At 46.4% G+C, this 22043-nt stretch overlaps 1 protein-coding gene across 2 annotated transcripts in view; it reads left to right on the top strand.

Annotated features, from left to right (window-relative positions):
* LOC146207240 (putative caffeoyl-CoA O-methyltransferase 2) overlaps nucleotides 1-22043 on the top strand; it is a 129140-nt gene that overhangs the window by 10930 nt on the left and 96167 nt on the right. Inside the window, exon 4 of one of the 2 annotated variants that reach the window (XM_084577733.1) lies at nucleotides 1469-5006. The exons of the other annotated variant lie outside the window; for it this stretch is intronic. Within the exon in view, the coding sequence (XP_084433859.1) occupies nucleotides 1469-1588 (120 nt within the window). The 3' untranslated portion in view covers nucleotides 1589-5006. Of the gene's footprint in view, nucleotides 1-1468; nucleotides 5007-22043 lie in introns of those variants that run through there. 2 annotated transcript variants of the gene reach the window in all.

A 22043-nucleotide genomic window follows, 5' to 3' on the forward strand; every position in this document is an offset into this window, starting at 1 on the left:
TAGTCATCACATGGTGACGTCATCGGCCGTGACGTCTTGACTGGATGCGACATCATGATCCGGCCATACCTAATAACTAGAACTGACATCATAATGACGTCACATCTAGTCATGACGCCACCAGACAATTCATGCATATACGAAGATGATCCCACCAGGCATCCGATCCAGGCGTCCATGCGGCGCCTTTCGTATAGCATGCTTCCTCGAATGCTACACCACACATCATATAGACGCAGGTGCAGTACAGCAGGCATCAGCGGCGTTTCGAATTGGTTTACAGGAAAGAAAAGGCACAGTATTTGTCGCAATTTTCCATGTGGACACCTGACCTGAGCGGTAAGGAAAAGTAGGACAGTGGGTGCAAAAGGAGAAAGATAGAGGTGGGAACCACCACCGCACTATAAAGGCTTTTGCCTCATTGCGCTTTAGTGGTCCAGAGTGCCCCCTAGCATTTTGTTTGGTTCTTTGGGTGAATCTCATATCAAAATGTAGATGCGGGGACCTTTAGGCTTCCACAGTTCTAACCCCAAATAGTTGAAAATAACTGAGTCCTCTACTGTGGAGGAAAGACTCACAGTCTACAGAGTTGGCCCTGCCATGGTGCAGGTGCAGTGGTTAGGGCGTTCAACTGCTGTGCCCAAGGATGCAGGATCGAATCCCAGCCACGGGGGCTGCTTTTCGATTGAGGCGAAAAGCAAGGCACCCATGTGCTGTGTGATGTCAGTGCTTGTTAAAGAGCCTCATATGGTCAAAAATTCTGGAGCCCTCCACTATGGCGTCTTTCATGTCTGAGTTGCTTTGGGACGTTAACCTCATAAACCAAACCAAACCAGTGTACAGGGTTGGTTTGGGATATCTCCACGTGTGACAGGTCTGTGTCATCTTCTTGGCTAATGTGAAGATTGAATACAAAGCATTGTAATGCAAGCTTTGTCTCCGTCTTAAAAGAACAGCATGCCAACAAGATTGTTAGCTGTTGGCCGTTGGCAAGACATATGTCAACATTGCCATCTTGCTTTTAAAATGGGCAGTTGCAGCTATTGACATTGTACAATCGAGTGGTTGAGGAGCGTACTGAATGAAGGCAGGTTTTGCGGGAGCAATTTGTTGAGTATTTACTGTGCAAATTATTTTAGTATGCTCACATTGTTTGGCCTAAACAAGTTTTCTTTAGTGGTATATCATTCCTATTTTTCGAACACTTGCGTCAGTGTCAAACGGGCCTTCATTTGGAAGTTTCATGCAAGTAAATTACTTCTGTAGTTGACGTGATACATAGTGAAAAGGTGCATAGGTGAACTTCATGAAACTCCTTAGTGTTTCTGCAGTTATCATGGGACTGTTTTAAGAAATGTCTGTGGTAGTATACGTTTTTAAGTGTATTAGGAATAGGTGGCACACTGTTGGCTGTAAAAGGGCTGTTTGGAATGCATCCATTTATATCTGACTTCTGCTTCATTTTCAGATCCATTGGTACAGGGAAGGAGGAGTTGATCCCAAGTTTCGAAACCTCATTTATGCTAACACTGTGATTATACACTTGTTCTGCATATCTGCCATCACATATTTTGTTCATGGTTGTTAGCAAATGTCTTGTGGTGCACCTAAATGTGCAATTTGTTTTTGGTAATTGCCTTTGGGGTTTTAAAGACTCTAGCGGTCCTCTTAGCCTTGAACCAGAGGCACTAGGTGGCAGCACGTCCAAGTAGACATCTCTTTTTTGTATTTAATTAATTTGGTAAACTATTAGAAAGCTCTGTGTAGTGGAAATAGGGATGTAAATTGCATGCTGCAGCATGAACAGATTCTGTTTCTGTTCACTGTCGAGAGGTAACCTTGTTTAAGAAATGCATGGTATGTGCATGTTCACGCGGCATGTACGCGTGCGACCAATCTCAAGAATGTTGTCCATGCGTGCCATGCACGACCACAAAACTCTCACTGAAGTGCAGGGGCTATCGTTCATGGAATATTAAGCACTGGGTCTTCATTATTGTATCCTGTTGTTAAATATTTTTTATGTAGATTGCAATGGGTAGTATAGTTTGTGTGGACACCATCTTTGTTCATGCTCCAGGAATGTAATGGTAATGATGGTTTTGAGTAAATAGCTAGTAAGTTGAGCACAAGCACTGCTACCACCCTTGATCTGATATTCGCTTCATGAGGCTGTGAACCTGAGGAAATGTACTCATTGTAAGAGGTGGGGAGGCCAGGGTGCAAATGCTTGCAGCTGTCTCTGGACTTTGCTTTAAAGCTCTAGAAATGTTCATGGTGCCTGAGAGCACAGAACAGGGACAATGTGAGGCAGGGATAGGATGAAAGCCAAACAACAGTGTCAACTTCTGAAAATGCAGGAGAAGCGACTTCTGTGCACTTCTGTTCAGAAGTCAGTGTGTATTTAGTGCCTTGGTTTTGTTTCGTGCACTTTAAGGTGCAGGAGTTGTTTTGTTTTATGTACTTCCCTCCACATTCCGAGCATCCTACATGGTGCTGTCCTTTTTATCCTTATTTCACAGCATGGAACCATAGCACGGGAGTTAGTATGGGTTACAGATCGGACCATGAAGGAATCATAAAATTCCTTCACAATGAATGGCTCACACTGTTACGGAAGTTGTACTCTCTTTATTAAAATTTTATTCATTGCATTTGTAAGAATCTTTATTGTCAAGAGTAAAATAAATACTTGCAGCAGCAGTTTTATATCAAACAGTTCAGAAATTTATTAGCATGTAATAGTGCTTTAAGGAGTAAGACATGCCTATTTGTTGAATCCCAAGGATAGAGTCCTCCTTTATCCTTGGGATTCAACAAATAGGCATGTCTTAGGACTCAAGATATGCCTCTATTATCTTAGCAGGATATGCAGGATATGCAAGGAGGACTCAGGTTATGCCTCTATTATCTTTCTTAGTTTTTGTTGTCATGCGCTTGCCCTTAGTACTTTCTTAACATTTTGTTTTTGTAGCGTTTTAAAAGTTGCTGGTGTCTGGTGTCAGCTATAATTTTTCGAGCATATGTTGAATGCAAGCTGCTGTAGGCTTTATTTGAAGGGCAACTCCAGCATTTAATCAGCCTCCTCAGGTTTTATTGAAACTCCTGCAGTATTACCTCCTCAATTCTCTTTTAATTTGTACCAAACTTTTTGAAGTTTATTGCAATGCAATTGCATTCCATTTTCCATTTTGTGTCGTCAGTTGGGGATATTACTACTACGGGTGACCTTGCATGTGCGAAGCCACTGGATGCACAGCTGTTGCAGTCATCAGTTTATCTGTGGCCACATTTGGGATGCCATATGTTTGTACTTCATGATGTTCTAGTTTGGTTGAAACCTACTTTTCGACTTTATTGGGGCTAGTAAGGGTTTTGTAAGAATCTTTATTGTCAAGAGGAAAATTAAACACTTGTAGCAGCAGTTTTATGTCAAACAGTGAATTCGCCTTACTAGCCATGTTACGTGAAAATCCATCTCGAGTTTTTGTTGCTGCTGTAGTTGTTGGAATTGTCAGCAAATGAGGGCACCCATAAAGATAACTTTGGCGTATGGCATCACTAATAGGCTTCCATGTGGTGCTAGATTGCCACTGTTTTGTATCAAAATTTTGATGCAACTGTCTTTCACGCAGCGTTCTGGGTGGTGTCATATCATTTCGCTTCCTTTTTGGCATGTACCTGCTAGTCATGTTGGACCTAGCTGGTGCTCTGAGTGGCGCACCCTCTCTCTGGTGAATTTTTTCTCATTTAAAATACTTGTATTTGATATCTTGAAAAACGCTTACTTTTATGATGTGGTTATGAACTCAAAATGCTTCAAAACGCCCTGGGGCTGCCCTTTACGATCACCATTATGGGACCTTGCAAACCTGTTCTGCCTCTTAGAAGCTCCCATATACAGAAGTGCCTGAAGCTTAGGGCTTAACAGTAACATGTATGAATCAATAATGTAAATGCTATATTTATTTGTATCTGGGCTGATAATTTTTCTAAGGAACATGAGATATGAAGCTCTGGGGTCAGCTTAAAATCGAGGATTTATAAATATATTTCATGATGTGCTCAGGTACATGTCACTGAAAATGAAAAAAATGGCGCTTAGGTGTTGCCCTGCGAAACTCCATCAGAAGGGCACATTATAGTCATTATTACTTTTAGCTGTTGAGGCGGAAGTATTTCGGAAGGTTGCCCTGACATCATTCAGGAGGTATACGAGTCGTGGAACTTCATCTTTCTATGTGACCTGGCATCCTGTACGCTGGATATGAATGGCATTTGGGAGTACATGAGGTGCTTTTGTCATTTTGCGTATTGTATCTGTTATCATAGCCTTCAACTTTGGGGTATCGGCTTAAAGTTGAGGTCAGCCTAGATTCAGGCAAATACCATTGTAATGACTCAAGAATAAGTGAGGGCTGGTGTGCAAGCAGATATTTTCACGGATCATGCACAAGCCTAAACTCAACTTTTCAGTTACTGTGAAATTTCTACATGTCATTTTTGAAAAGGAAGAACATCCACATAATGTCTACCAAGGTGCCTGCTTCTCTGTCATGCTACCGAGAGACCTGCTGTTTGGTTTGAAGAGCAGAATATGTTTGAAATTTCAATACAAGTTCAGCCACCTTTTATTGTTGCTCTTGCTAGGCTAGAACTTGGATCACAAGGTCAGATGCAGTCTTGCTCTTGCCCACACATGCAAAGATGTTCAAGTGTGCTTTCAGCATTTTAATGTTGCTGTTTCTGCTACACTCTTTCTTTACACAGTTCATTGCAGTTACAACATATTAGCCACATGTTGCTGTGAGAAGCTAGTCAGTATGGCATTGTTAGGGTTTATGTTAACCAGGCCCAATGGTTGCTATTAGCCAGAATTTTTTCTACAGTGTGTTAGAAACAAGGTAAAGGTTCTTAGCTGCTCAGCCATATCAGTATATTTGGCTTATTAGTGTTGGTTTCAGAGGGAGTCAACTGTACTGAGATTAAACTACGGGAAATGTTTACAGTGTTTGTTGCATTTATGAAAAATGTGCTCTGCTTGTGGAATCTGTTGTTTCACATATATCTGCAAGAGTGCAAATGGGTGAATGTGAATAAGCAGCCAGACAAAGTTGTGTATGCAACTGATATGCTGGTATCTTTGCTCTTCGCCTTTTATATCTGCGCTGTTGTTTTTGACTCACATATACCATAAAGAGATTTAGGCTTGGCTGCGATCTCACTCGTGCCTTGCCATCCACTCGGGCCATTAGTTGTGTTCGCCATTGGTATAGCTTTTGCTTGTTGGACTGTTGAGTTGGACTAACTCTGCTGACAGTAATGGTGTGGTCCAAGTAAGAGGCTAAAGGCATGTCATTTATTGGAGAAGGAATTGTGACTCACAGCCTTAAAAAGTTCAGTATGATTGCAGTAGTTTGTGAATCATGTTGTTTACTGATTAGCTTTGCTCTACAAGGATTCTTAACTCTAGCCACATCTTAATTGCGTCATCTGCATTATATATTTTTTTTTTGCTACATTACTCCGAGCAGCAGCACATGAAAATAGGTCCAGGGCACAGTCCACATGGTGGCTGCCTTTCAATTTTCTTCTACCTGCACCTGCACGCTAGCATCACAGCTCAAACTTAGTGTCCCTCTATAGAGTTCACGGTGTCATTTTTATCCTGTCGACCCGGCCGAGAAAGTGTCGTGGCTGTCTCGCGGTTATTTGCAGCACTCTCCGTTTTCGTGGTCATACACACTCGTATCATCTGTTCTGTTGCCTGACGATTACATAAACAGTCGACATGTTCTAAAAGCTGTCTTATTTTGCCTTCAAAAGCAGCCAGCAGTCACCCGAAAACGCGCTGCCAGCGACTTGCATCACGATAACGCGAGATGCTGCTGCCGACCCACAGCAGCTGCCTGCGTGAAATTCATTAACTTGCGACGTCTATCTTTCGCTATTAACCGAGGAAGGTACCCGGAAAGTATGGGTACATGGGCTCGACATATTTAGGTAGGCTCAAATGAATAGCAAATTCGTGCGCTGGTTTGTTCACTTCGATGAATGGCGCCGTTCATTTCGGCGGCTTGTGATCGAGCACGGCCAGTCTTGAGGGAGAGCGCGCTCTCCCGCGAGACCGGCCATGGTCGAGCATGGCCTCCGAGATCACCATCGCGCGCGTGTTTCTTTCCGGCCGTTCCAATCGGCGCGCGCCCCAGCCAAATGTAAGTTCGTCAGTTCCTCCAGGTAAGGTTCCTCCTCCAGGCGCCTCCAGGTGCCACCAGGCGGCAGTGCGCGCCTATGCCTGGTCACCCTGGCCGCCACCTGTGTGCACCGACTGGGCCTGCAATTCAACGCCAGGAAGTCCGCAGTGCTGCAATTCTCGAGCCCGCCCAGTGGGGCTGAGGTGACCCTGCCCAGCGGTGACACCATGCCCCGGGCTACCGAGTACCGGTACCTAGGTGTACTCATCGGATCGGCGCCTGTGCCTTTGGAGGCCCACGAAGAACACGTTCGGCAGTCCAGCCGCAGGGCGGGCAACATGTTACGCCGACGCTGCCTGTGGGGCTGCAATAGGTATATGCTGGTCCGCGAACTATGGAAAGCTGTTCATGTGCCCGCATTAACTTTTGCAAATGCTGTTCTCTGCTTATCGGCCAAAACCCGATCATGGTTGGAACGTGGCCAGCGTAAAGTGGGCAGAGTGGCACTGGGCTGCCATGGCCGGGTTGCAGTCGAGGCCATACAGGGCGAACTCGGCTGGTCTTCGTTTGAGGCACGCGAGGCGCGCAGTAAGCTTACCTATGAGGGCCGTCTGAGGACTATGCCTGACTGCAGGTGGGCACGCCGAATATTCCGGTACCTGTATCTCAAAGGTATCCGCACAACTTGGACTGCGCGCCTACACACGCTGAGCCGCAAGTTTGGCCTCCTGAGGCAGCCAGTGCAGGAAGCAAGCGAGCGGAAGTGGTCCAGGGAGGTACAGGAGCGCGTCCGAAAAGAGGAGACGGAGCAGTGGCGCGCAGCAATGTGCGCGAAGTCAACACTGCTTCTCTACCGCACACACAAGACCGCCCCAGCCCCGGAGAAGCTGTATGACAACGGCAGTGGGAGCGCTCTTTTCCTCGAGGCGCGTACTGGGGCGCTGCGCACTCTGGGTGCGTTCCAATACCCCCTCGTAGACGTCTACTTAGGGTGCGTTCCAATACCCCCTCGTAGACGTCTACTTAGACGGCTACGCGAGCAGCCGCCATCTTGGGATGCGTTCCAATTCTCGCGAAGCAGTCTCGCGAAGACGGCTTCGCCGAAGTCAACATCGATGCAGACTACTTTGCTGTCTAAACATGGCGGACAGAGCGCGTTTCGCTCTGAGCGAGTCGTGCGTGCGGTTGTTGCAGTAGCTGTACGGTGGTCGTGCTCTTTGCGAACGCCGGAGTATGCATATGAACGATCTTTCAAACGTGAGTTGTTACGTCAGTGTATGCGCTAGCTAGAGGCTAATTTAGCTGTCTTTATTGTCGTGAGATGTAGCACTGCAGATTCTTTTACCGCGCTAAGAGGAAAGCGTGCGTTGGATGCTGTTGGTCTTCTTTTTTTAACTTGACGACGAGTTTCTTCAGTCTGCTTTAGTCTTGGTGTTATCGACGAACTCGTCGCACCTCGCCGGGAGTCAGGACGGCTGCTGTACGGCGCATGTGTGTGTTTCTACCTTGCTGTAGTAGCCGTGGCAAACTTCCGCCGATTTTCAGTTAATCTCAGAAGAACGAACTCGCCTGACGATGCCTACTTGTTGCGCATTGATTTTTTTGTGCCTGTACATTATTAAAACAAGTTGTCTTTGGTTACCTCGTCTAGTGACTACAGACAACAGGTGTAACGGCACAGTTTTTCGTTTGCCGGTTATCACCTTTCGTCCGTAATCGCCTCAAGTTTACAGTATTTTGCATGTTTTCATTCTTACAGCTGTGTGAATGAGACATCTGAGAAGCATGTACACTTCAGAAGCATGTACACTTCAGCATCAGTAATAAAAAAGGGAAAACGGACTAACGTTCTCTTCCGTCAATTCGTGATAGGGTTCATTGCGTGAGAAGTCTGTCTGCTACAAGTTAACCTATTAATAGTTTATCTACGTTGTGGCAATTGCACATGTAATATTGTTGCTGCAAAAAGTCGGCGAACCGTTAAAAACGTGATTTTCACCTGTATTGTCATAAATCTTTAAACAAAACAGCGTTATAATAGTTGTTAAAACTGTTTAGTTCAGCCTTTATGCCGCGAGGTGACGCTAGGCGTAAACAGGTAGACGCGTTCCAATACGCGAACCTGTAGACGTCTACGTAGACGTCTACGAAGCAGTCTTGCTAGACGTCTAAGAATTGGAACGCACCCATAGACGGCTACGTGGGCAGCCGCCATCTTGGGGTCTTCGCGAAGACGGCTTCGCCGAAGTCAACATCGATGCAGACTACTTTGCTGTCTAAATATGGCGGACAGAGAGCGTTTCGCGCTGAGCGAGTCGTGCGTGCGGTTGTTGCAGTAGCTGTACGGTGGTCGTGCTCTTTGCGAACGCCGGAGTATGCATATGAACGATCTTTCAAACGTGAGTTGTTACGTCAATGTATGCGCTAGCTAGAGGCTAATCTAGCTGTCTTTATGGTCGTGAGATATAGCACTGCAGATTCTTTTGAGGAAAGCGTGCGCTGGATGCTGTTGGTCTTCTTTTTTTAACTTGACGATGAGTTTCTTCAGTCTGCTTCAGTCTTGATGTTATCGACGAACTCGTCGCTTTCTGGGCACCTCGCCGGGAGTCAGGACGGCTGCTGTACGGCGCACGTGTGTGTTTCTACCTTGCTGTAGTAGCCGTGGCAAACTCTTCCGCCGATTTTCAGTTAATCTCAGAAGAACGAACTCGCCTGACGATGCCGAATTGTTGCGCATTGATTTTTTTGTGCCTGTACATTATTAAAACAAGTTGTCTTTGGTTTCCTCGTCTAGTGACTACAGACAACAGGCGTAACAGCAGTTTTTCGTTTGCTGTAGCCGGTTGTCACCTTTCATCCGTAATCGCCTCAAGTTTACAGTATTTTGCATGTTTTCATTCTTACAGCTGTGTGAATGAGACATCTGAGAAGCATGTACACTTCAGCATCAGTATAATAAAAAAAGGAAAAACGGACTAACGTTATCTTCCGTCAATTCGTGAGCATGCTCATTGCGTGAGAAGTCGGTCTGCTACAAGTTAACCTATTAATAGTCCATCTACATTGTGGCGATTACACATGTAATATTGTTGCTGCAAAAAATCGGCGAACCGATAAAAACGTGATTTTTACCTGTATTGTCGTAAATCTTTAAAGAAAACAGCGTTATAATAGTTATAAAAACTTTTTAGTTCGACCTTTATGCCGCGAGGTGACGCTAGGCGTAAACAGGTAGACGCGTTCCAATACGCGAACCTGTAGACGTCTACGTAGACGTCTACGAAGCAGTCTTGCTAGACGTCTAAGAATTGGAACGCACCCAGAGGTTCGACAAGTCTCCGGTGGTTCAGGCGGGACGCTGCCAAACGTGCGGTGGGGAGCAGGAGAACATAGAGCATCTGGTCCTCCAATGCCCGCAATTGGCACCGCGACACCCAGAGGGCACCACCCTACTGCAGGCGCTAGGTTTTGCCGCCGGTAACACTCCGCACGCGGCGATGGCGGCAACAAAAAGCCGACTTCGACAGTGGTGGGGGTCGACTCAGCAGCGCAAGCCGAAGGCGAACTCGGTGACTCCAGCGAACGCACCCCCCGACTGTGTTTAAGTGGTCTGTGTGTGGCTGTGTGTGTGTATTTGCTAAGACTTATGTCATGTAAACGGCTAGGGTGCACATCGTGCGCCCCCCCCCCCCCCCGATGCAAAGGGATTGCCACATAATCATCATCATCATCATCATCGTAAGGGTGCCTCGATACCAGCGCCGCCGTACAGGGTGGTGACACCCTTTGGCATGCCCCGCGCCGCCGCTTTCTCCGCGCTCGCCATCTTGGGGCAAGTCGCTTCAAGCCGTTGCTGCGGAGTGTCCGAAGCGGTTGTGCTGTGCGCTGCGTGCTGGGCGACTGAACTGTGTTCAGTCGCGAAAACTAGCATGCCAGGCTGTTGTGTTCCATTGTGTGCTGGCTCAGCAAAAAAAAAAAAAAAAAAAAAAAAAAGAGCCAGATGTTTTCGTTCCCCATGGGATAAGAGACTGAGAAATGTATGGGACGCGAAAGTGAAGCGTGAAGACTGCGAAGTAAGCCAGAATACCTGTGCTTCTTTTATGCATTCATAAAATTGTTTCACCCATCTGCTTGTAATCGCGAGCTTTGTGTGGTTTTTGGCTTCCGCATCTAGCATTGTGCGCAACAGATTTTGGTCTGTCTTCTTCAACGTTTAAGCAGGTCGAATCATCGCATTGCCTGACATCGGGAGTAGCGCACTGTGTTTTTTAAGTGTAAATTTTGAATTTTCAGCGTACGTGAGGGCTTATAAACTAAATATATGGACAATTGCGTCTGCTATGTTGTAGTCACTCGGGGAAATTTAGTGTAACTTTCAGTGAGTGACACTCGACTTTAGTATCATCCGCGTAGTGTCACACAATATCTGTTGTTGAGGATCTGCCTTTCTGTGTTCATAGCCGCACCAAGAACATGTGGAGAAGGTCGAGCCTGGTATTTGTCAAAGGAATGCACCATTGTGCCCTTTCGATCGCTCCAATTTACATTCGATCTTGAAAGCTGGTGGCAATCGCCGAGGCTTCAGATTCATACAGATTACATTCCCTCTCTCCTTCTCGGGAAATAATACAATGGAGAGCGACGGATGGCATGTCATCTCGCGACAGAGTATGAAGTGAAACTCAGATTGTAACAATTATTTTGGTCGCAAAAAAAAAAAAAAATACCGTGAGTTGGCCGCGCTGGAATTTGGCAAGTGGGCTTATCGCTAGTACAACATTTCGCGAAACAGAGATAACAGGTCCTCTGAAGCTGTTCTTTTTTTAATTATACACAGGAGCAGTTTTACGCGAGGTTTTTGAGATTTGCAATAATATAAAAGGTTGGGTTCTCATGAAAATTAGGTCGTTTTAAGCATATGATTGGCAGCCCGACGAGTCTCAAAGGAACTTCTCTCGTGAGTTGGAAGGTGTAGCGGCATCATCTTGTGAAAGCGGTCGTGAGGAAACAAGGTTCTTGCGCAGTACAACAGTTCATCCCGAATGCAGCTTTTTCTTCCCTGTATAATAATTCCGCATCGCGAGGCGATGCTCACACCCTTTTGTCCCCGCAAGTACTCGTCTGAGGTTAAGCCAAATTTTGGTGAAGCTAAATTTGACCGCCTGACACCCGAATTAGTGCTGTCGCTTGTTTGGCATCCATGGAAAAATTTTGCGATCGTACATGTAAATATCGCATTGCTTCCATAATGTTTTTATTGTTTCATTCATTTGCGTGCACACTACAAAATACGCAAAATGATTGTTTCGTCACCTATCTCATTTCAGCGCCAGTTCGAGGGCAAACACTGTATGGACGGTGGCTCATCAAGTCAACAGCTGTCCCGACATTGTTTGATTGCGTGTAAAAATTATCGGAGCAAAACGACATCTTCCGCTTGAAGAGTCGAGTAAAATCCTATAAATGCCTTATCGAACAAACCGTTCTGATTCCAGTGGTTGATTGCGCGGAATACCCAGAGCTTTTGAACAGACTGTTAGAGCGGTTGGGGACGATCCGCTTGCGCGTTTACTTCAGTTGGCTAAGTCAGCCAGAAAAATCGAATGATGGGTACGGCAGCAAAACTGCAGCTGACACCAACTTTTATTAAAAGATGTCTCCTAGGCGTGCATCCAAAATCAGCTTCGAAGTCTTAATTAGGATTGTTTTGGAATAAAATGCCGTGTGCATCAGCATGCGACACGTGTCAAAGGTTGATTTACGCATCGTTTTTTTGCTGTGTCTTTTCTACGGTTTACGATGGGCCAATGCGATACAAACTATTTTCGATATACGGCTCCCTGAAACGTACACATGGTTGTTCATCTATAGCAATAAACGCAACTGAATGTTATGCACCTCATAAACTCAATCATGGCCGGCAGTGCAAAATGCATTGCCTTATAAAACAGCCAGTCGTTAAAATAACCGCATTTGAACATCCGAGACGGCGAAAGAGTAAATTCTTACCATCTGCAATTTGATCATTTCCTCTTAAACCACGCATGCTAGCAAGCAGTAGTTGCTTTCACATTTTTTTTTTCGAGCGAAAAAGCGCTCAGTATTGCGAGTATGTGTGTAAAAACGGTACACAGCCGAGTCTGCTAGCACAAGCGCGTGCTGAATAAGAAATCGAGCCGCGGCTCCATAGCCCGCCGTATCTGAGCTTGCCCCAACATGGCGCGGTCGAAGGCGGTGTCTCCACCCTGTACGGCGGCGCGCTACATCGAGGCACCCGGCGCGCTACATCGAGGCACCCTAATGCGTCGATGCATCGTCCAGCCCGCTCGCGGCGTATCTCCACTGGCGGTTCTCTCGTATTTTTGCGCGTGTACATTGACGAAAAATTTGTTAGGAGCGTGTCAGGTAGCCTTTCATTTTTAGCTGGTTTTCCAGCAAAGACTGACCGCAAGATGTGTCTGAAATGTTTCACAATTTAAGTGTTGTGTTTACTACCGAAGTGTAGTGTTGATGTTCTTGCTGCGTTTACATAATGCATTTCGTTCTACTTAGAATTTACGCATTGTGCTCATGTAGATAGTTTGCTTGTGAAACAGTTACTCGTCAAGACTACCTCGTGTAGGTGGTAGTCGTTGAGTGCCTAACTGTCACTCGTGAAGCCGGCAGTCAATCAACGTTACGAGCGTATGCTCGAGTGGTCAAAGGCATCAGAGGTGGGCATTTGACCTCAAAAACCTCGACCTCACCTCAAACTCAAAAAATATTTGGCGACCTCACTCAACCTCAACCTCATCAGTTGAGGTTGAGGTCCACCAGACGACCTCACCTCACTTTTCAGGTGACCATTGGCGACCTCACTCAACCTCACCTCAAACTCAAAATGTGAGGTTGAGGTCGGGCGCTCGACCTCAAAAAAAAAAAAAAGAATCATTAAATTAAACCGTAACTTAAAGCAAATTTACATTTCTCGGTAATCCTGGGGTATATATAGACTAGCCAGAATTTTGGCGTATGAAGGCTGTATTTTACTATAAAATCAGAGAAACTCTGGACACTACATGTCTAACTCTGCACTAAAGTGGCAATCCTCTCCCCCTCCTCGCCTACCCGGTAGTGGTCGGTTTCAATCTAAGGCCTACATGGGTACCGCGTTACTACGCATAGGCCCATAATGCCATACAAAGAGTTTATCCCATCTGACCCACGTGAATAAGATTCGTATTAGAAATAAAACAAGCCAGTTCTTACTATAAACTGAAAAGACAAATGCTGTTGACCCTAGTGACGACGACAACATTGATGATATGCTCTTTTTCTTTTCTTGCCACATAGCGCTAAAAAGACAGGGACACAGCGAGACACACGGGACGGGCGCTTTTTTTTTATCGCCCGTCCCGTATGTCTGGCTGTGTCCCTGTCTGTTTAGCGCTATGAGGCAAGAAAACCGACACCAACGCGCCCAAGCTTTCATCCTTGCTCTTTTTCTTAATTCGAAAAAAAAAAAAAAGTTGATGATTGCCGAGCTTTTTTTTAATACACTGTACATTGTTTTGCTAAAGAATACATTAATTTAAGAAACAAAAGGAATACAGTCATGCCTCGTTAGTATGGAAGCTTTTGTTTCCGACCAAAACTGTCCATAAAGCGAGTCATCCATAATAACGAGTCATGAATAAAAACGAAAAATATATAATTGGGAAAAAATATATATTAATGGCTGCTGTTTTAATTAATTTGGGTATATAAACACAGTCGAGATGTCGATGCTACCCTCTTCTCCATAAATCCGTCGACCCGAAACGTCATGTCTGTTCTTAAACCTTGTCAGCCATCCTCTTTAGTAGCTGAAGTCAGTAACGCCTAGACAGAGCGTAGAATTATATTTCTCAGTAAACATCTCCCTGTTTTACTGAACAAAAATTCCGTAAGTCATGACAGGTAAAACCTATCAAGACGGAGGAGAAGAAGCACCCATAGTTGCCGAGGCAGCGAGCCTTCTCTTGAAGCATTTCGTCGCTCACGACAGCACCATTCGCGCGCACATTCCCAAACCACATTAACAAGGCTGACTCCATTTCTTCGAACTGTGCTGGGCGCTGTCGGACTATGGCTTACGCTGTGATGTAGACGTTGAGTCATTTATCAGAGTCCGGTAGTATATATAGATGGTATACCGTCGACCTGACGAGGCTGAGGCCTAGTTGAATTTGGGTCCAGTCTTTCACGGCTTGGATTGACTGAGATTGCTTTTGCCGCTTGTATTCATAGATTTCCCGCTTCGCGCCTAAGTTCAGCTCCATTCTTTTGCGTTTAACTCCCACTATGCCAAAAGTCAGACTAAAGTTGAGAATTACAGGCTCTTGCTTCTTTGCACTCTTTTTCCCTAGTTAACCTCCCTGACTTTCCGTTCTTCTGATTCTCTTTCTTGCCTTGTACTGTTTTTGTAAGGAAGCGAGGGAGTCAAGTTGGCAGGCTACTATACAGAGGGCTATCAAACAGCCCTTTCCTGTGCCGTTTGTATGTGTTCCTATAAAACAAACACTGCAAGCTGAAGTACAGTTTAGAACGACGGCTAGCCGACTACGAAGAGCTCAGGCCTTGTCAAGGCCGCATCGCTGACTCAAGGCGAAGCCGACATGCGGATCGCTGTGGTGCAAAATGTGGTAGTTCGGCAGCGCGACAGTGACGAAAACCAGGATCACGAGAAGGAAGGGCGCCCAGGACGGGACACCCGGTCCTGCTTGCGTGGTCGTCGCGTTTCTTTTGTCGCTCTACTTCGTTAGTGTGTCTTAACCCCGAACGAAAAGCGTCGACGGCTTCATGGAACATATATACTTTGTGTTCTGGGATAGAAGAACTTCAGTTCCCACCCTCAATTTTCGGCGCTTGTCTTTCTTCTTATTGTTTCTTTCTTACGCTTTTGCCGGCCTCTCTTCTGTTCACGTTCAGCAGAATTGATTGCGACCACATGTTGCTGTTATCCCGACTGCGGCCTCTAGTTGCGGCGCTGCCGCTGCACCCAGAAAACTCCCGGTTCCCTCCTTTTGGGGTCTTCCTGAGTTAGCTGACCCTCGGTTTGCTGTGTACGATCCCTGTCATCCACCCTCCTTTTCTCCTCCTCCTCCCTTCCTTTCCGCTCCCCCCATTCCCTCCTAAAACGACTACACGCCCGCTTTGGTTCTTTGCAACTCCACAGGACTCGTTCAGGCATCCGGCCGTATCGGCTGTCGCATAAGTTCCCGGCCTGCGCACCCTTCTTTAACTTGCGTTCGGACTCCCCAGCTTTTTTCAAACGATGTCCATATTAACGAGACAAATATACATGGGCCGAATAGGCCGTGTGCATTCATTCCATCTCCATTGTTCAGAGAGCGAGTTTCTATATTAACGAGACATAAATACATTGAAAAATCTTCGCCCCTAGAAAAACTGTCCATAATTCGTGTCCTCCATATTAACGGATGTAATATTAACGGGGCACAAATTTTCCATAATAGCCACTCATGAAACGACTTGTGAAGACTAAATCCCCAACAAAACAAACAAAAGAGGAAAAGACAGCAAAACACCAACTAATAATAAAACTCGGCCAACGTCGAATAAACCTTCCGAAAATTTCGAAGAGGAATGCTGTTTATCTTATGAGGTCCCAACCGGCCACTCCTAGGCCGTTAGTTTATAATTCTGTGATCCCGTGGCGTATTGCAAGAATTGGCGAAATTGCTTCTTCGAACACCAGGTTTACATTAAAAAATTACAAGGGTCGGAACTGCTAGGAAAAAGCGTTAAACGTGAACCACTTTGCTGTCGCGAACATCGGCTCGCCCGCCAAATTTCGCCGGAGCAAAATGTCCAGCTCCCACCTGACTAAAAAAACAAAAACAAAAACAAAACGTACACACGATATAAATGCTTGTACGTCCGAAGCGAATACTGGATGCCATTTCGCCAACAATTCTGAGACGAGCTTCTTTGTGGTATTCACTTGTTTTCCTTTGAAGACTGAACTAATTAATTGCACGGTGGTGTCTCCGAAGCTGCTTCGCTGTAGGTGGATCTAGAGAATTTCACTAGAATTTGAGAGAGAAATAAAGGGCCTTAGCGGAGCGAAATCATTTTTTTTTTCATGGCGCTTTACTGCATACAAGCCCCATATATTTTTTTGTCTCTTCTATCTCGGCAAATGGTTAACATGCGCAGGCTTTTTCCTGTATACCAGTTGCACCTTATAAGCTGTGCCGTCCATTGCATCCTGTTGCATGTTTTACCGCTACACTAGCACCTTCATCACCTGTGAATCTGGTAGAAGAAACAAGCAGCACAAGACCAAAGACAGGTAGTTTTGGAGAATACAAGAATATAAATTTACAGGACCGGAATATAGAACGATGACGAACAATTCGAAAGGGAGGACTTCGATAAAATGCCCAGATGGTATTGTGCCGGTTTTTCTGGTTTGTTCGTGTTTTTTTTTTTATCTGTCAGTATCACGTCCCCTTAACAATTTCGCTGCACCATTTTCTGTTAAGTTTCCGTGTAATGTACAGCGGGGTCCTTTATCGAATGTAAGGCAGCAGCCATGACGTTAGCTCCTGGAAACGGGCATGCACAAGACACAGTTCTGCTCCGCGCCGTCTGCGCAAAGACAATTTGCTTCGCTTTTTAGTTTGCTGGTTTCTTTGCGGCATCCGACAAAAGCACCGCAGGTCAACGTGAGTTATGTGCTTTGCGCGCTCCTGGGTGTTTGAGCCTGCGGCAAGCATCGGCACAAACAAGTCAAAGGAAACGGGGGTGGCTGGCGGGGGGCATGAGGAGTTCGTGAAGTAAAAAACAAAATATCTCCTTCCAAGTAGACCAGAGGGAAGCGTCCTCGGGCTGCGGACATTACGGTGGAATGCCGAAAGCTGGGCAGGGGCTGCGGCATCCGGTCGTACGATTGGGGGGTAACCAAACACCGAGAGTCGGTGGGCACACCTCGGCAGTACGCTCGAGCTCCGCGTCAAAAGGGGCGCTCTTTGAAGAAAGCCGCGGCAACAGCAAAAAGCCTGGACCTCACAATTTCGACCTCACACAATGACGACCCCACTCAACCTCAAACTCACGCGTGAGGTTGAGGTCCAATTTCGTGACCTCACTCAAAATATTTCGACCTGTCACCGACCTCACCTCAACCTCACCTCACTCCATGAGGTTGAGGTCATTTTGAGGTTGAGGTCGACCTCATGAGGTCGAAACCTCATGAGGTTGCCCACCTCTGAAAGGCATGCATGTTTCTCAGCTGCAAGGTCTTGTTGCAGTTTGGTGAACTGATGAGACATTCGTTTTCCTCCCCATTTTTAATCCTAAGGCTTCTGCGCTTGCTTGCAAATATAACAAATTCCAGTGGAGCGTACATCGCTGCATTCCATGTACAGCGTACATGTCGCTAACTTATGTTGCTTACTTCGAGAGGTGCTCTCTTCTAGCTTTGTGCTCCAAGAAAGGACCACGCCACTGAAACAACGAAGATAATCATAGAAAAGTTGCTTAGGCCACAGCTAATCAATGCAGGAAAAATAGTAATTGATCAAGCAGCTTACTGGAAAAAAACAAAAAAGAAAACATGCTGAGCAAGATATAGGAGCTGCGTGTTTAGTCTGGCGGGTTTTATCTTTGCGAATAGAAAACTACGCAAGTAGTCATCATGTGGTGATTGAACTTTGTAAATAACGAAATGTTTGTGTGTACTTCTTGATTGTGCTTGCCCATATTGTTTTTCTCTTTGTCCACCTCATGAGTTTTGTAAATAGGGAAACTTGTACGTCTTTTTTAAATTGCTCACAGTGTTTGCCTCGTAATTTTGTTCAGAAAGTGGCTAGTATCATTACAACCAGCAGAAGTTTAGTGCCAAAACTGTTCTGATAAGTTTCGCATATCATTGAAAGTTAATGAAAAATTGCTAACTAGTGTGGCAGGCGTGTATGATAGTGCCATCCTATAGTCTAATCATAATTCGTTTGAATTAACCCATTTGCTCGGCTTGGCCCTTTGCGTGTATAGGCATAGGAGTAAAAATTAAAAATAAAAGCACTGCACCCAGTCTGTAGCATATGCAAACAAGTGAAAACAAGAAATAAGCTGAAACTCGCGTGATTATCTTCTCCTCACTTTCGATCGTATAAGCTGATCCGTTTTTAACGGGATCACTTCCGAAAACCTCGCATATATTCATATGACGGCAGAGGTGCCTGAACGTGCCCCGATTACCCTTCACCTTTATCGAACTTTTTTTTTTTTTATTACGCAAGCTTGCCATAAGGCATATTATAAAAACACATGTAAATTGTTTTCCGCAAGGACTCTATCGAACTTGAGTGCTTACGATATTCCAAGGCTGCTTTAAAACCGTGCGAGAGAAAAAAAAAAAAAAAAAAAAAAAAAGCTATCGTGACATGCATCTAAGTAAGCAATAATGTGGCTGTGGCGGAACCATTTAGAGAATTGCATTCGTGCGATGGATGTTTATGTAAGTCGCCGCACTCGTAAATACTGTATTTAGCGAGTTAATGAACTCGCAAATGTACGGCGTGTATAAACACACTGACAAAAAAAAAAAAAAGACGCTGAACCGCAGCAGAGAGCGCCGGACAGGATGACGGGCAGGATGGCGACGGGCGAGCTCAGTGCTGAGTGTACAGACGTGAACTCTCCGCGCGCGAAATTTGGTATCGCGATATCAATATCCGACATTATATAGCGTGCATCTATGTACGTATGCAAGCGCGTAGGCAATGGCTGCTGCTTCGTTGGCTGTCACTGAAGAGGTGACTGAGGGGAGGGGGGACAGTGGCAAGAGGTAAGGAGGAATTGGTGGTGGCTACCACCGTTTCCTCACCTATGCATTGCATGCAGCCTCCACTCATACGGCGTCTGTTTCGGAGCCATAGTATTTGTGGAGCGCCTCTGCTCGGGCTCGGCGGCACAGCTCGTGATGCTGGGGGTGCATGTTGTGAGGGAGAGGTTTGATGAGGTCTCGGTGCATGGGGCGAGGTATGGGAAGGAGGGTAGGGTCGTTCACTGGGATGCGAATCTCTAGTGTGGAGTATATGGCGATCAGTGGGGCGTCTGGGTGAGATGCAAGATGGGTTTGGCAATGGGCTTCCATAGGCTCCCCAGCTGTGTTGTGCAGGTTCAGCTGTAGTAGGCGTTCTGTAGAAGTGTTGATTGGCAAGCGCAGAGCCGTCTTGAACGCCATGCATAACATGACGTCCACGGCGCCCGTTTTCTGCCTGTTGAGTTGTAGGTAGGGGATTGTGTATAAGAAACGGCTGAGGACAAAGGCGTGCATGAGACGACATAGGTCTTTCATCTTCATGCCGACCCGAAACTCGGCAGATGAAGTGCGATATCGCTCTCACCTGCTTGAATTTCTTGTGGGTTACGTTTTTTTGCCAATGTTATGGATGTGAAGTCCTGTAAACCGGAGGGTATCGATCTCCGGGACGGGGGCCATCGAGTTCAATGACAGTGGATGCGGTGTGGCATCCGCTGGTCGTGGGGCGAAGTATAAGGAGCTCAGAATTATTTGGGGAGCATGAGATTCCGATGCTCTGGTCGTGTTCTTGTGTGAGTGGGACCCACATTGTGATGGCCGCATAAGGGGCGTGTTAAGATGAGATATTGTGGACAGTGTCTGGGCGAGTGGGATGAGGGATACGTTGAATAGCAAAGAGGACAGACCCCAGTGGAGTGCCGACGCTCCATAGGCCGTAGGGTTAGGAGGCAAGGGGCCAGAATGAACCTCAGCCGTGCCGTCCATGAGAAAAGCCTGAATGTAAGTACATCCGTACACCAATGTTCAGGGGGATAGGGCAGTCATGATCGCCTGATGTTCGACGTTATCAAAGGCTTTGGACAGATCCAAAGCCAGTACTGACTGCGTGGCCCGAAATAGCCGGTTCGAAGGTGTGAGTGCAGCTGCAGTATGGTGCCCTTAGCGGAGAGGTTGGGGCGGAAACTCACCATATCGTGTGGGCGGAAGCTCACCATGCTGTGCGGGTAAAGGCCGTTGTCGACCATGTGAACTGTCAATATCGCGAGTGCCACGTGCTTGAAAAGTTCCCCAGACACAAATGTGAGCGACATTATGCGCAGGTTTTGTAGTGTACGAGGTTTGTTTGGTTTTAGTATAAATATATGTGGCGTGTCGCCAGGACTGGGGACGGTTCCTTCTGCCGAGCATTTGTTGAAGTAGTCTGTAATCTGAGTGCCTGATTTGTTATCCAGGTTGCGGGGTATAGAATGGGAGATTTTGTGAAGTTCTAGTGCCGAACTGGTGCGGGGAGAGTGGAGGGTCGCTCTTCCGCCTCCAAAATTCGGCGTCTATCGTTCCAAGTCAAAGTTACCTGAGTAGGGGAGCATGATGTTGGATGTGCCGGAGGGGTGTATGTCCAGTGAAGGGTGTCAATGAGTGTGTCCTGGTCGCTGTTGTGTTCGTGTACGACGCGTGTGATATGGTGTTGCGTAGCGGATGTGGACTGTGTGGGATCTATGAGATGTCTGAGAAGTTACCAAACTCGCTTGATAGAGCTTTTCGGCGAGTTCATCGCAAGCTTTCCCCAATCCGTGACAGAGCTCCCCTGCGTGTTGTATCTGTAGCGCGGTCGGCCGCTTTTTAAGCGTTCAGTTTTGCAATTGCCTTTCCAGCACTCGAGGAGGCTGTGGTAGGCCTCGCAGAGGTGTGCTTGGCGGGATTCTATAGGTGGGTATGTCCTGTGTGGCTGTGATGTGCTGGGTATTGTGTTGGATATCGGTCATAAGTGATTCTACCCATTCATCGATGGCCGTAATAGGTGTGTTTGGGAAGTCCTTCCGCAATACGCGAATGGCTTCCCAGTTCACCAGTTTGTGGGTGATGCGTTCGTGGCGGGGTTGTTTAAAGGGGAGCGAGATGTTAGTGATGTAGTGATCGCTTTCCAGTGTGTGTTTTTGTCCATGTGATGCCACTGAGGGAGCGACTGAGTGTCAGGTCTGGACTGGTCCTTGCTGACGCTGGCGCCGATCCGCGTGGGTGTGTGGAAGTTGTGTTTAGCGAGGCGCAGCTCCTGGACTAGGGACCAGAGGCGTCGACCAATGCCCGTAGTATAGCAGTACCCCCAGTCGGTGTGCTGACAGTTGAAGTCCCCTCCGATGAGGAGGGGGTACTTGCCTGCTAGTAAAGACATCGGGTTGAGAGGGGGGGGGGGGGGGGTATATCCGCAATGAAGATGGAGGGGACGGTGTGTGCGTGGTGCATGATTTCCTTGCTTACGCGATTACGCAGGGTGTCTCTGACTTAATAGTGCGTGTTTGGTGGGTGATTAAATGGTGTATAAGTGTGGACACCCTGTGTTTGTCTGTGGCATCTGGGCATAAAACTAGGAAGCGATGCCCTACTGGCTGTATCCTGGAGGAGGATGATTATTTTTAGTGGGGGGGGGGGGGGGGGGGGAGGGGGGGAGGATGGGAACGAACGGTTCAGTTGAGCGTCTTAACCACTGAGCCACCGCGGCGGGCAAGTTAAAGATCGCCAGGTGGTCGAAATTACTCCGCAGCTCTCCTCTACGGCACCTATTCATTTCTTTATTACAGTCAATTGCCGCGTAAGCACAGTGCTTATATACGGAACTGGCAGCCAACAATATACATAAGGGGTCCTTCAGACGAACAAATAGATAAAATTATAAAATTTCCACGAAGTGTTAAAAACACTGTCACAGTTCATATTCAATCACACGGCATTAGACATTCAAGCATATTCAAGCGCAAGTTTAAATTTTCTCCACTTTTTATTGCGAAAGCAATACTACTCGCACTTTTTGATTCAGCAAC

The sequence above is a fragment of the Amblyomma maculatum genome, chromosome 1 (assembly GCF_055883805.1).
Source record: "Amblyomma maculatum isolate TAMU_Amacu chromosome 1, ASM5588380v1, whole genome shotgun sequence".
In the NCBI taxonomy this organism is placed as follows: Eukaryota; Metazoa; Arthropoda; class Arachnida; order Ixodida; family Ixodidae; genus Amblyomma; species Amblyomma maculatum.